Source organism: Ranitomeya imitator, chromosome 1, assembly GCF_032444005.1.
Source record: "Ranitomeya imitator isolate aRanImi1 chromosome 1, aRanImi1.pri, whole genome shotgun sequence".
Classification (NCBI taxonomy): domain Eukaryota; kingdom Metazoa; phylum Chordata; class Amphibia; order Anura; family Dendrobatidae; genus Ranitomeya; species Ranitomeya imitator.
The window spans coordinates 437,780,115-437,796,227 of record NC_091282.1 but is presented as its reverse complement, the minus strand read 5'-3'; the positions used below and the strand labels follow the sequence as shown (position 1 = coordinate 437,796,227).

The 16,113-nt window shown below is 44.6% G+C and overlaps 1 protein-coding gene across 3 annotated transcripts in view; it reads right to left on the bottom strand.

The window, feature by feature from the left end:
* The window catches only part of DOCK8 (dedicator of cytokinesis 8), a 255,214-nt gene that overhangs the window by 199,603 nt on the left and 39,498 nt on the right, over positions 1-16,113 (bottom strand). For all 3 annotated transcript variants that reach the window (XM_069763842.1, XM_069763822.1, XM_069763832.1), the window contains exon 2: positions 8,324-8,423. In XM_069763842.1, the coding sequence (XP_069619943.1) occupies positions 8,324-8,423 (100 nt within the window). The remainder of the gene's footprint in view (positions 1-8,323; positions 8,424-16,113) is intronic.

Sequence of the window (16,113 nt, the reverse complement as noted above, 5' to 3'; positions counted from 1 at the left end):
TGGTCTTGCGATCCTCTCACAATTCGCTTTAGAGTCTGACGGTCTCTCTCAGTCAACTTTGACTTTAGGCCGTACCTGTGCTTTGCTGCGGACGTTTTTCCTTCTCTTTCAAACGCAGTCATTACTTTAGAGACAGTACCTCTTGACACGCCAAGCATTCGGGCACTTACTGATACACTACTGCCTGCCATACGAGCACCAACAATTTGGCCTTTTTGAAAATCAGAGAGGTCTGCCATTGGTATCAGGTTCTCATCAATGTTCTTTCAATTATGCAAAACAAACCGTTAATTTACATACACATATCACATAACACAAATAATCAACTACAAAACATTACCATATGTCACGGTTTGCATGCTTATCACATGTTCGAAGGTTATGATGCCAAAACGTTAGGTGCTTCCATTATTTTGTTCAACCCCTGTAAGTTTCTGCCTATGCACAGCGCAGCAGTTGGGCTGAGTTTGACAAAGAGCTGTTATTCTCTGCACAAGCAGTCACCTAGATGGAAAGCTTATTTGATTATACTGAGAGCTTTGACATCTTGGTCACTGCCTATGCAGAGCACAGCAGCCAAAGGCAAATTCTTGACTGCTGCACTCTGCGGAGCATCTGAAGGCAGCAAATGAAATAATAAAACAGTCCCTAAACTTTACACATATAGTTGGTTGGCCACAGGGTAGCACTCACTCCGCTCATATGCTACTACAAGAAGGAGTGGTTGTTGTTCCTCCTGGAACATTTGATGGTGGTAGGGTGAAATTTTGTGCCCCCAAAGAATTTGACACCTGGGGTAAGTGTCCGTGTACCACTCTCACGTTCTTCGCTATATAAGTGTAGTTCCTGCCTAAGAAAACATAAAGTGGCGGTTTCATTAAGACAGACGTTGTTGCCTCCTAGAATGTTCTACATTTCTGCAGTAAGCTACATTACCAAAGTGGCATAACTTATCATAATTTGACAGGCGGGCACAGACACCCCCTATGCTATGCCAATATTGGAGTAGCTGGCTGGGACCAGCCTTTAAATGGCAAATGCTGTTGCGCAAAAATACTGCAACTTTTTAAGGTTTTGTTACATCACAATTCTGGCACAAACACCTTAATGAATCTGTCACCAGATTCTCCAAAGCTGCCGATTTTGCAAATTTTCCCACCTACAAAGAATGGAGAAGTCTGTAATTTTTATCATAGTTACACTTTAACTGTGAGAGACAGAATCTAAAAATAAAAACTAGAAAACTACACTGTATAATTTTTAATTAATTAAATTACATTTTATTGCATGAAATAGGTATTTGATACAATAAAAAAACAGAAAACTTGCAAAGTCGGTATATAGTGTGAGTATATATATATATATATATATATATATATATATATACTATATCAGGGGTGTCAAACTGCATTCCTCGAGGGCCGCAAACCATGCGTATTTTCAAGATTTCCTTAGCATTGCACAAGGTGCTGCAATCATTATGTGTGTAGGTGATTAAATTATCACCTGTGCAGTACAAGGAAATCCTGAAAACATGACCTGTTTGCAGCCCTTGAGGATTGCAGTTTGACACCTCTGTACTATATAATTGTCTAAGGGTCACTTCCGTCTGTCCTTCTGTCTGTCACGGATATTCATTCGCTGATTGGTTTCGCCACCTGCCTGTCATGGCTGCCGCAACCAATCAGCGACGGGCACAGTACGGAAGAAAATGGCCGCTCCTTACTCCCCGCAGTCAGTGCCTGTCGCCCGCATACTCCCCTCCGGTCACCGCTAACACAGGGTTAATGCCGGCGGTAATGGACCGCGTTATGCCGCGGGTAACGCAATCCGTTACCATCGCTATTAACCCTGTGTGTCCCCAAGTTTTTACTATTGACACTACCTATACGGCATCAATAGTAAAAAATGTAATGTTAAAAATAATAATAAAAAAAAACCTGCTATACTCACCCTTCGTTGTCCGCCCAGCCGCTCGCGCCGGCTGCCATCTTCCGTTGCAGGTTCCGGTGGCAAAGATGGTATGGGAGAAGGACCTGCCATGACGTCACGGTCATGTGACCGCGACGTCATCACAGGCCCTGCGCGCCTGGGCGAGAAGGACCTGCCATGACGTCACGGTCATGTGACCGCGACGTCATCACAGGTCCTGCGCTCAAACCAACCCTGGGACCGAAAGCTGCCGTGGACTACAAGGGGCCCTCGGAAAGGTGAGTATATGTTTATTTTTTAACCTGTGACAAACGTGGCTGGGCAATATACTACGTGACTGGCCAATATACTACGTGGCTCTGTGCTGTATACTACGTCACTGGGCAATATACTACGTAACTGGGCAATATACTACGTGACTGGGCAATATACTACGTGGCTGGGCAATACACTACGTGGCTGGGCAATACACTACGTGGCTGGGCAATATACTACGTGGCTGGGCAATATACTACGTCACTGGGCAATATAATACGTCACTGGGCAATATACTACGTCACTGGGCAATATACTACGTCACTGGGCAATATACTACGTCACTGGGCAATATACTACGTGTCTGGGCAATATACTATGTGGCTGGACAATTGTTGCGAGTTCTGTTTTTGGGCTCCCTCTGGTGGTTACTGATGGTACTGGGTGATTTGTGCTCTGGTGTCCACCTGTTCTATTAGCATTTGGGAGTTTCCTATTTAACCGGGCTTTCTTGTCATTTCCCCGCTGGCTATCAAGGTTATCAGAGTGTTTTGTTACCTCAGCTTCTGGCTTCAGTAATCTTCAGGACAAGCTAAGTTTTTGATTTTCTTGTTCCACGTTTTGCTTTATTTTTGTCTTGTCCAGCTTGCATATAATTGTTTCTTTGCTGCTGGTTGCTCTAGTGGGCTGTAATTGCTCCTCATGTTCCATGAGTTGGAACATGAGTTCAAGTAATTACAGGATGGTTTTTTGAAGGGTTTTTTGCTGACCGCGCAGTTTACTTTTGTATCCTCTGCTATCTAGTTTTGGCGGGCCTCATTTTGCTGAATCTGTTTTCATACTGTGTATGTGCCTTCCTCTCATTTCACCGTCATTATATGTGGGGGGCTGCTATTTCTGTGGGGTATTTCTCTGGAGGCAAGAGAGGTCTGTGTTTCTTCTAATAGGGGAAGTTAGATCTTCGGCTGGTGCGAGACGTCTAGGACCAACGTAGGCACGTTCCCCGGCTATTGTTATTTGTGTGTTTAGGTTTAGGGTCGCGGTCAGCTCAGGTTCCATCACCCTAGAGCTCGTTGGTGCTTGTCCTTTTGTGATTCCCTGCCATTGGAATCATGACAACAATATACTACGTGGTTGGGCAATATACTACGTGACTGTGCAATATACTACGTGTCTGGGCAATATACTACGTGACAGGGCAATATACGTGACTGGGCAATATACTACGTGGCTGGGCAATATACTACATGGTTGGGCAATATACTATGTGGTTGGGCAATATACTACGTGGTTGGGCAATATACTACGTGGCTGGGCAATATACTACGTGGGCTGTGCAATATACTACGTGGACATGCATATTCTAGAATACCCGATGCGTTAGAATCGGGCCACCATCTAGTGTATATATATATATATATATATATATATATATATACACACACCGTATATACTCGAGTATAAGCCGATCAGAGTATAAGCCGAACCCCCTAATTTTGCCACAAAAAACTGGGAAAACTTAATGACTCGAGTATAAGCCTAGGGTGGGAAATGCAGCAGCTACCGGTAAATTTCACAAATAAACATAGATACCAATAAAAGTAAAATTAATTGAGACAACTGTTGTGAATTCTGCTTTTGGGTTCCCTCCAGTGGTTGTAGGTGGGAATGCAGTAGTCCCTGAGTCGCAGTCCTGGCCAGGTGTATCTGCTGATTGCAGTTCTGACTGGGATATTTAGGTGTGCAGGATTCATTAGTCCTTGCCAGTTGTCCATGGTTCTGGGAGGTTTTGGATCTTTGTCTGGTTCCTCCAGCCTTGCTGCCATTTCAGCAAAGATAAGTGTCTGGTTTTTGTTTCTGTGGCACACATGCTGTGTGCTTAATAATTCTGTGCTATTCATTTGTTTTCTCTTGTCCAGCTTAGATTGAGTCAGTGTTTTTCTCTGTCTTGCTGGATTCTCTGGAGTTGCAGATATACGCTCCACATCTTTAGTTAGATGGTGGAGTTTTTTGTATTTTCTGCTGTGGATATTTTTGGAAGGATTTTAATACAGACCGCTTAGTATCCTGTCCTATCCTTTCCTATTTTAGCTGGAGTGGCCTCTTTTGCTAAATCCTGTTTCCTGCCTGTGTGTGTCTTTTCCTCTACTACTCACAGTCAATATTTGTGGGGGGCTGCCTATCCTTTGGGGATCTGCTCTGAGGCAAGGTAGTATTCCTATTTTCATCTATAGGGGTATTTAGTCCTCCGGCTGTGTCGAGGTGTCTAGGATATGTTAGGCACACCCCACGTCTACTTCTAGTTGCGGTGATAAGTTCAGGATTTGCGGTCAGTATAGTTTCCACCAACTCCAGAGAAAGTTCCATGCGGCTCCAAGGTCACCGGATCATAACAGACATCAGTAGGTTAAGTGTTTTTGAATATCCATATTGAATCAGCTAAATAAAGTTCATGATGGGCCCATACAATGCTCCATATAAAAATGTGCCACATATAATGCTCCATACAGTTCATTATTGCCCCATAGATGCTTCATATAAAACTGTGCCACATATAATGCTCCATACAGTTCATTATTGCCCCATAGATGCTCCATATAAAACTGTGCCACATGTAATGCTCCATACAGTTCATTATTGCCCCATAGATGCTCCATATAAAACTGTATGTAATGCTGCTGCTGCAATAAAAAAAAAAAAAATGACATACTCACCTGTCGTCGCTGCCAGCTGCTCCTCAGCGTCCCGGCTCTCCGCAGTGACTGTTCAGGCAGAGGGCGGCACACACTAATACGTCATTGCGCCCTCTGACCTGAAAAGTCACAGCAAGAGGAAAGACGGGAAGACGGAGCGGCGGCAGCTTCTTCCTCTGTCAGCGGTCACTGGTACAGCTCATTACAGGAATGAATATGCGGCTCCACCCCTATTGGAGTGGAGTCCATATTCATTACTTTAATGAGCGGTACCACGTGACTGCTGAACAGAGGAAGAGCTGCGGCACCCGAAGACCATATGACAGGCAGTTTGCATCTCGGCTTTGGGAAAATGGCCGCCGCGATCTCTAATGCGCACGCGCGGCTGCCCGCGGCCATTTTCCTGAAGCCCCGTGCAGCAGAGCACTCCATCTGCGCACGCGCGGCCCCAGGAAGATGGCCGCCCCCACCGATGCAAGGGATTACAGCGCAGATCGCGCGCTGTGTCTTCACGTGGGCGCAGGGAAGTCGGAACTCTGGACATGCGCACACCACTACGCCACCAACGGAAAGCTGGGGAAGAAAAGAGCGCTGTGAACACGCCCACCTGACCAGACCAGCCTGATTGACAGGCGAAAACGGCGACTTTGGTAATGTATTTCTCAGCATACATGGGGAATCGGGGTACACTACATACACTATAGTAACACACAGCGCAGGCCCTATTTAACAGTATTTATAGCTCAATCTCAAAAAACGGGGTGACAGGTTCCCTTTAAGTATATAATTCTACATGTGTTAATTCATAGTACTGATGCCTTCAGTGTGAATGTACAATACAGGAACTGGAGGCTTTTTGCTAAGAAGAGTGGGCAGCTTTACCATCTGAGAAAATAAAGAACCTCATCCACATCCACAACTACCACAAAAGACTTCAAGCTGTCATTGATGTTAGAGGGGGCAATACACGGTATTAAGAAAAGGGATACGTGAACTTGTGATCAGGGTCCTTTGGATGTTTTGTGTTGTCATTATGATTTAAAAAGAGAAAACACAGTAGTTTGGCAATAAATGGCTTCATCCAACCACTAACCATGAGAGGAGAAAAAGTTTTGGTGTTATCATTCATATTCTCTGAAAAAAGGCCAAGAAAGCAAAAATTCTGCCGGGGTATGTAAACTTTCGAGCATAACTGTATACATATATACACACACATATATATACATACATTTATAGCTGGCACACTCGTATAAAAATATTAGTTTTCAATAGTAAGAAATTGCTCACTATGAATGACATCATCAGCTGTACAATGATCCTGCATCTGTGACATCACTATTCTTATGCCATTATGCAGACATGCAGCACAGTAGCGATTATATTCCTCCTTTCTTCCCTTAGAGCTCTGTGCACATGTTCAGCAGATTACACTGGATAAAATATGTGCATTTTTACATGTGCTTTAATTTTATTAGAATGGATAAATAGAGATGCAAAAATGCTGAAAGAATTGACATGCTTCAGATTTGAAAATAAGCAGCGTGTGCATGAGCTTTCAGGAATATTCCCTAGTACTGTAAAACTGTAGGTTTATTTGCTGGCAAAAACAATGTGTGAACAGGCCCAAACAGAACATTTCCTACCATCTGCACTGCATTCTCCCTAGCAATATTGTCTCCCTCTGCCCACCACCATATTTTATTATTGGCCCTATGTAGGATTATATGAATGATTTAGTAGGCAGCTAAAGGGGCCCAGGCCAGGCGCTCCTACAGCATGGATGATGATACAGTCATATCTTTAGCTACCCCTTTCCTATGATACAGCTAGCCCCAAGAGTACAATCCATTATCTCTCAACAAGCTACTTGAAGTCAACTGGTCCCAGCAAACAACGGCCATATGGGAAGCTGTCAAATTATTTATACAGGGTGGGCCACAAAAAGCAGACCCCTGTTTCTCTCAGGTTTCAATAGGATAATACTTGTAGGGCCTGTCTTTGATGGTCCTACTAACCAATCAAAGCTCAGATTACATTTTACCAGACTACTTAAAGAAATGAATGAGGGCCATCAAATCCTTCCCTGCCAGTTGAGTGGTACTGCATATGGTGGGAATAGTGTTGTAGGTGAATGTGTCCAACATGCCGTATGTGATCCAACAAAGAATTGTGGTAGCGGAGGCTTATGTTTGGAAAAAAAAAATCACAGAAACACAACTCTGATTTGATGGTCAATTTCTGGACCTTCCCGTTACACCAAATAGCAGTATACATTGTGTGGTGCAGAAGTGGCGTAACAAGGATCCGTGACAGATGCCAAAAAAACAGACCACTATGTGTTGTTGCTGACATCCAAAAGAGGAATATAAGAAGCTAGAGGAAATAGACACAAAAATGATCCCAGCAGACGCAGTCAGAAGAACATGTCCACATACTGAAATCCTAAAGCCATACAGGGAATCAGTAGAAGACCACATTCACACTATTAGTAGTTTACCTCAGTATCTGTAAGCCCAAACCAGGAGAGGAACCATCAGAGGAAAAGTATAATAGAAACATATGCCCCACTTCTGGATTTATCACCCACTCCTGGTTTTGGCTTACACATACTGAGGTAAAATACTGACCAAATACTGAGCGTGTGACCGTGGCCTTAAAGGAAAGAGAGAAGCAGAAGCGTGTAAAGTATTGCAGTTGTCTGCCGGATTCGACCCATTGAAGCTTGGTTCCAAAATGTGTTAATTACCTGAACTTACGTAATAATTTCAGACCGAAACATCAGAAACAAACTTGTGCGCAAATATATATAACAACAGGGGCACTTCTAAGATAACCACAAGAGCTGGTAACAAAGGTCGGGGCATATATACCACACATGAGATCTATGAGGAGAAGAGACCATACAGGGGATCGCAGGTGCCCAGCACAATACAGCACTGTGGTAGAATATAAAATAGGATGCAGTCTATATACCCAGAATTGAGTTAGAGACCATCAAACACTGACAAGTAAAGTCACGCGGGCAGACCCAGGCATGGTATTACTATTTCATTTGAACTATTATTATTATTTAGCTGTTTTGTACTATCTATTGATCTTTTTATGTGATCTGCATTGTTCCCTTTGTTTTTTCCGTACTTCCGACATGATTCAGATTATATTATCTATTGTTTTTCCTTTTTCTTCACTCTTCCTCTTCATTATTACCTATGATTACTAGCAATCGGAAATGGTCCTTAAGCTGCTGAGCCCCCCGCTATGACTAAACATTGGCAGTTATGGATTTCTATATAGGCAGATTTTGCCAGAAGGATACATTTCATGTAATTGTCATTTACTGATTGGCTTGGTGTAAAAGTTCTATTTATTAAGTCACCTATTGTATGTAAACCTGTCAGACTGTCAATCATACATAGTACGGGAATTATAACGGCGATACTTACTAGCTGGAGGGCAGATGACGTGGGTGTACTGAGGCTTCGCTGATGTAAGAACCCAGTGCTATGAAGTGTGACATTTTTTCGCACTTCTGCTGAAGAATACCTTAAAAAGAAAACAAAAAGTAAAGGTTTGTAATTATTCGCTAAGCTATTATGAGTTTTCCTGATCTACCGCCATTTCATGCTGCGATGTCTGTATAATGGGGCTACCTCACCTTCATATCAGATCATGTATTTCGCTTAGATGTAGGTGGGTTTTCCAGTTTATTGAATATATTAAACAAAAGCATAAAATGATATCATATCAAACTCGATAATGCCCATCCTCTGCCGCTTCCTGGTCCTCCATGTGTATCTCTTTCCTGGCCTCTACTGATGACATTTTGACACCGACACAATTGCTGCAGACAGTGACTGGCTGCAGTGCTGACATGTCCATGCCAAAAAGTCACATGATAAGCGAGTGTGCTCAGATAAAGTGTTATCGGATCATGCTTGAGTGCTAATAGAGCATCTCCGGCGTGCTCTAATACTATGGTTGAGTGAGGGATGGCCTTCTGTTTCATCCGTTGTATGACGGATCCGTGGTAAAATCTGTGTCCATTGGGCGGAGACAACGCACATAGAAACTTTTTTTTGTGTAAGTTGGAAAATCGCGCAGCGACAAATCCTGCACTGTCCGTCGTAGGCTATAATGGAAGCCTATGGACGCAGGATCTGTCACTGTGTGTCAAAAGACGGAATCCAGAAGGGAAAAATCTCTCTCTCTCGATCTCTCTCCATTTCTCGAATTTTGTTCCTAAAAATTCAGGCAGCACCTGCTTCGACTGATCAGTCAAAAAAAACCGGATCCAGTGCATCAGTTTTTCACTATCAGCACAGGATCCGTCTTTTCAACACTCTAACGAATTGTGACTGATTGTAAAAGACGGAAGTGTGAAAGAGGCCATTGTGACTCAGGTCAGATACAGAAATGTCCTGTCTTGGTCTGTCCAAGAAGTAAGCAAAGCCTGCGGGGGACTCAGTTGCTGGCACTTACATTTACAGTATCTCACAAGAGTGAGTATACCCCTCACATTATCATTATATATTTTCATGGGACAACACTGAAGATGTGCCACTCATATAATGTAAAGTAGTCAGTGTACATCTTGTATAACTGTGCAAATTTGGTGTGCCCTCTAAATAACTCAACATACAGCCATTAATGTGTAAACCGCTGGCAAAAAAAATGAGTACACCCCCTAAGTGCCCAGTAGTCTCTTAACTTGATATACCATGCTCATAATGCAACTAATATGTTATAGAAAACATTGATATATTTACTTCTGTCTAAAGCTACATTGACACAGGCAGATCTCTGACCAATCAGACATGATTTAGAGATTACAAAATTGGTCTGAGTTACGGTAGCTATTTACGCCAACAGATACTTTTGTCTATTTATCTCTTGTATTCATCCTAAAATAAAACTCTCCTATTTGGCCTTGTTAGGCTAGTTTCACACTAGCGTTTCCCTGATGTGCGGAGGGCTGCGGACTTCCTCCGTGAAGCCCCGCCCTCAGCCACACCTCCGCTTGTAGCTCCGCCTACATCTGCATGCGGCCCGCATGCGGCCTGCGTACCTATATTTAACAAACTACGCATGCGGCACCATCCGCATACAGCCGCACGACCTGCGTACCTAATGTTAAATATAGGTACGCAGGCCGCATGCGGGCCGCATGCAGATGTAGGCGGAGCTACAAGCAGAGGTGCGGCTGAGGGCGGGGCTTCACAGAGCAAGTCCGCAGCCCGCTGCACATCAGGGAAACGCTAGTGTGAAACTAGCCTTAGGCTACTTTCACACTTGTGTCGGTACGGGGCCGCTGCAAACCATCGGCCCGACGTACTGACGCATGTTGTGCTAAATTTAGCACAACGTGGGCAGCGGATGCAGTTTTCCAACACATCCGCTGCCCAGTTTGATGAACGGGGAGGAGTGGGCGGAGTTCCGGACGCGCATACGCGGTCGAAAATGGCGGACGCGATGCACAAAAAAAGTTACATGTAACTTTTTTTGTGCTGACTGTCCGCCAAAACATGACGCATCCATCGCATGATGGATGCGATGTGTGGCCGTACGTCGCAATGCGTCGCTAATGCAAGTCTATGTAGAAAAAACGCATCCTGTGGGCAACTTTGCAGGATGCGTTTTTTCTCCAAAACGACGCATTGCGACGTACGTCACACAACGCAAGTGTGAAAGTAGCCTTAGATAGAAATTTGAGAGAGCCCCTGGTAGACATCTTTGGCGACAGCTTATCTCTAGAGATCAAAAGGACTGGAAGTATGAAATCAGATATACTGGATCCTTATCTCATCCAACATTATCTGTTAGGGGACCCTCTACACATTAAAACTATATCTACAAGTTCAGCCAATATGTATGATGGACTTAAGAATGGTCTGGTTGTCTTAACCTTCACCATCCATGCTTATTTTACAGCCAAGATTTTATATGTCGGGCCCCAAATATACATTGGGTGAAGGAAATGAAGCATGGTGGCTCAGTGGTTAGCACTGCAGCTTTGCAGACCTGGGTTCAAATCTCACCTTGGAACCTTGGACAACATCTGCAAGGAGTTTGTATGTTCTCCCCGTGTTTGCGTGTGTTTCCTCCGGGTACTCCGGTTTCCTCCCACATTCCAAAGACATACTGATAGGGAATTTAGATTGTGAGCCCCATCGGTGACAGTGATGATAATGTGTGCAAACTGTAAAGCGCTGCGGAATATGTTAGCGCTATATAAAAATAAAGATTATTATTATTATCATTAACCCCTTCATGACCCAGCCTATTTTGACCTTAAAGACCTTGCCGTTTTTTGCAATTCTGACCAGTGTCCCTTTATGAGGTAATAACTCAGGAACGCTTCAACGGATCCTAGCGGTTCTGAGATTGTTTTTTCGTGACATATTGGGCTTCATGTTAGTGGTAAATTTAGGTCAATAAATTCTGCGTTTATTTGTGATAAAAACGGAAATTTGGCGAAAATTTTGAAAATTTCGCAATTTTCACATTTTGAATTTTTATTCTGTTAAACCAGAGAGTTATGTGACACAAAATAGTTAATAAATAACATTTCCCACATGTTTACTTTACATCAGCACAATTTTGGAAACAAAATTTTTTTTTGCTAGGAAGTTATAAGGGTTAAAATTTGACCAGCGATTTCTCATTTTTACAACGAAATTTACAAAACCATTTTTTTAGGGACCACCTCACATTTGAAGTCAGTTTGAGGGGTCTATATGGCTGAAAATACCCAAAAGTGACACCATTCTAAAAGCTGCACCCCTCAAGGTACTCAAAACCACATTCCAGAAGTTTATTAACCCTTCAGGTGCTTCACAGCAGCTGAAGCAACATGGAAGGAAAAAATGAACATTTAACTTTTTAGTCACAAAAATTATCTTTTAGCAACAATTTTTTTATTTTCCCAATGGTAAAAGGAGAAACTGAACCAAGTAAGTTGTTGTCCAATTTGTCCTGAGTACGCTGATACCTCATATGTGGGGGTAAACCACTGTTTGGGCGCACGGCAGGGCTTGGAAGGGAAGGAGCGCCATTTGACTTTTTGAATCAAAAATTGGCTCCACTCTTTAGCGGACACCATGTCACGTTTGGAGAGCCCCCGTGTGCCTAAAAATTGGAGCTCCCCCACAAGTGACCCCATTTTGGAAACTAGACGCCCCGGGGAACTTATCTAGATGCATACTGAGCACTTTGAACCCCCAGGTGCTTCACAAATTGATCCGTAAAAATGAAAAAGTACTTTTTTTTCACAAAAAAATTCTTTTAGCCTCAATTTTTTCATTTTCACATGGGCAACAGGATAAAATGGATCCTAAAATTTGTTGGGCAATTTCTCCTGAGTACACTGATACCTCATATGTGGGGGTAAACCACTGTTTGGGCACATGGTAAGGCTCGGAAGGGAAGGAGCGCCATTTGACTTTTTGAATGAAAAATTATCTCCATCGTTAGCGGACACCATGTCGTGTTTGGAAAGCTCCTGTGTGCCTAAACATTGGCGCTCCCCCACAAGTGACCCCATTTTGGAAACTAGACCCCCCAAGGAACTTATTTAGATGCCTAGTGAGCACTTTAAACCCTCAGGTGCTTCACAAATTGATCTGTAAAAATGAAAAAGTACTTTTTTTTCACAAAAAAATTCTTTTCGCCTCAATTTTTTCATTATCACATGGGCAATAGGATAAAATGGATCATAAAATTTGTTGGGCAATTTCTCCCGAGTACGCCGATACCTCATATGTGGGGGTAAACCACTGTTTGGGCGCACAGCAGGGCTCGGAAGGGAAGGCACGCCATTTGGCTTTTTAAATGGAAAATTAGCTCCAATCATTAGCGGACACCATGTCACGTTTGGAGAGCCCCTGTGTGCCTAAACATTGGAGATCCCCCAGAAATGACCCCATTTTGGAAACTAGTCCACCAAAGGAACTAATCTAGATGTGTGGTGAGGACTTTGAACCCCCAAGTGCTTCACAGAAGTTTATAACGCAGAGCCATGAAAATAAAAAAAAAAAATTGTTTTCTCAAAAATGATCTTTTAGCCTGCAATTTTTTATTTTCCCAAGGGTATCAGGAGAAATTTTACCCCAAAAGTTGTTGTCCAGTTTCTCCTGAGTACGCTGATACCCCATATGTGGGGGTAAACCACTGTTTGGGCACATGCCGGGGCTCGGAAGTGAAGTAGTGACGTTTTGAAATGCAGACTTTGATGGAATGCTCTGTGGGCGCCACGTTGCGTTTGCAGAGCCCCTGATGTGCCTAAACAGTAGAAACCCCCCACAAGTGACCCCATTTTAGAAACTAGACCCCCCAAGGAACTTATCTAGATATGTGGTGAGCACTTTGAACCCCCAAGTGCTTCACAGACGTTTGCAACGTAGAGCCGTGAAAATAAAAAATCATTTTTCTTTCCTCAAAAATGATGTTTTAGCAAGCATTTTTTTATTTTCACAAGGGTAACAGGAGAAATTGGACCCCAGTAATTGTTGCGCAGTTTATCCTGAGTATGCTGGTACCCCATATGTGGAGGTAAACCACTGTTTGGGCACACGTCGGGGCTCGGAAGTGAGGGAGCACCATTTGACTTTTTGAATACGAGATTGGCTGGAATCAATGGTGGCGCCATGTTGCGTTTGGAGACCCCTGATGTGCCTAAACAGTGGTAACCCCTCAATTCTACCTCCAACACTAACCCCCCCACACCCCTATCCCTAATCTCAACTGTAGCCATAACCCTAATCACAACCCTAACAACAACACACCCCTAACCACAACCCTAATTCCAACCCTAACCCTAAGGCTATGTGCCCACGTTGCGGATTCGTGAGATTTTTCAGCATCATTTTTGAAAAATCCGCGGGTAAAAGGCACTGCGTTTTACCTGCGGATTTACCGCGGATTTCCAGTGTTTTTTGTGCGGATTTCACCTGCGGATTCCTATTGAGGAACAGGTGTAAAACGCTGCGGAATCCGCACAAAGAATTGACATGCTGCGGAAAATACAACGCAGCGTTTCCGCGCGGTATTTTCCGCACCATGGGCACAGCGGATTTGGTTTCCATATGTTTACATGGTACTGTACACCTGATGGAACACTGCTGCGAATCCGCAGCGGTCAATCCACTGCGGATCCGCAGCCAAATCCGCACCGTGTGCACATGGCCTAATTCTATAGGTATGTGCACACGCTGCGGAAAACGCTGCGGATCCGCAGCAGTTTCCCATGAGTTTACAGTTCAATGTAAACATATGGGAAACAAAAATCGCTGTACACATGCTGCGGAAAAACTGCACGGAAACGCAGCGGTTTACATTCCGCAGCATGTCACTTCTTTGTGCGGATTCCGCAGCGGTTTTACAACTGCTCAAATAGAAAATCGCAGTTGTAAAACCGCAGTGAAATGCGCAGAAAAAACGCGGTAAATCCGCCATAAATCCGCAGCGGTTTAGCACTACGGATTTATCAAATCGGCAGCGGAAAAATCCGCAGAGGACCAGAATACGTGTGCACATACCGAAACCCTACCCCTAACCCTACCCCTAACCCTAGCCCTAACCCTACCCCTACCCCTAACCCTATTCTAACATTAGTGGCAAAAAAAAAATTCTTTATTTTTTTATTGTCCCTACCTATGGGGGTGACAAAGGGGGGGGGGTCATTTATTATTTTTTTATTTTGATCACTGTGATAGATTATATCTCAGTGATCAAAATGCACTTTGGAACGAATCTGCCGGCCGGCAGATTCGGCGGGCGCACTGCGCATGCGCCCGCCATTTTGGAAGATGGCGGCACCCGGGGAGAAGACGGACGGACCCCGGCAGGATCGGTAAGTATGATGGGGTGGGGGGGGAACACGGGGGGGGGGGGATCGGAGCATGGGGGGGTGAATCGGAGCGCGGGAGGGGTGGAACGGAGAACGGGGGGGTGGAACGGAGCATGGGGGGTGGAACGGAGCTCGGGGGGGTGGAACGGAGCACGGAGGGGGGTGGATCGGAGTGCAGGGGGGGTGATTGGAGCACGGGGGGGTGATTGAAGCACGGGGGGAGCGGACAAGAGCACGGGGGGGAGCGGAGCACAGGACAGAGGGGAGCCGGAGCAGTGTACCGGACAGATCGGGGGGCTGGGGGGGCGATCGGTGGGGTGGGGGCACATTAATGTTTCCAGCCATGGCCGATGATATTGCAGCATCGGCCATGGCTGGATTGTAATATTTCACCCGTTATAATAGGTGAAATATTACAAATCGCTCTGATTGGCAGTTTCACTTTCAACAGCCAATCAGAGCGATCGTAGCCACAAGGGGGTGAAGCCACCCCCCCTGGGCTAAACTACCACTCCCCCAGTCCCTGCAGATCGGGTGAAATGGGAGTTAACCCTTTCACCCGATCTGCAGGGACGCGATCTTTCCATGATGCCACATAGGCGTCATGGGTCGGATTGGCACCGACTTTCATGACACCTACGTGGCGTCATGGGTCGGGAAGGGGTTAATAAGCCATTTTCCCTCCCCTGTCTCATGTGACTCATTAGTGCTACAAGGTCTCAGGTGTGAATGGGGAGCAGGCGTGTAAAATTTGGTGTTATCCTTCTCACACTGGTCACTGGAAATACAATATGCCACCTCATGGCAAAGAACTGTCTGAGGATCTGAACAAAAGATTTGTTTCTCTACGTAAAGATGGCCTAGGCTATAAGAAGGTTACCAACGCACTGACACTGAGCAGCAGCACAGTGGCCAAGACCATACAGCGGTTTAATAAGACAGGTTCCACTCAGAACTGGCTTCGCCATGGTCAACCAAGGAAGTTGAGTGCATGTGGTCAGCGTCATATCCAGAGGCTATCTTTTCAAAATAGATTTATGGGTGCTGCCAGCATTGCTGCAGAGGTTAAAGGGGTGGAGGTCAGCCTGTCAGTCCTCAGACTGCATAAAATTGGACTGCATGGCTGTCGACTGAGAAGGAAGCCTCTTCTTAAGATTATTGTAACACCACTGCCTGTGTCCCTGCGTGGCTTCCCATCCTCAACCATGCAGGGGCACCGACTTATTCACCACTCCTAGCTGTGCTGTAACCTCCTTTTCTGCTGCTTGCTGATCATGTTTCCTGGCAGCATGCTTGAGGCACAGGAACTTCATTCTTAAAGAGATAGTGGGGTAGCATAATGTGTGGTAGCCGGACCCCATCCAGTCTTCATTCAAGGTACACCAACAG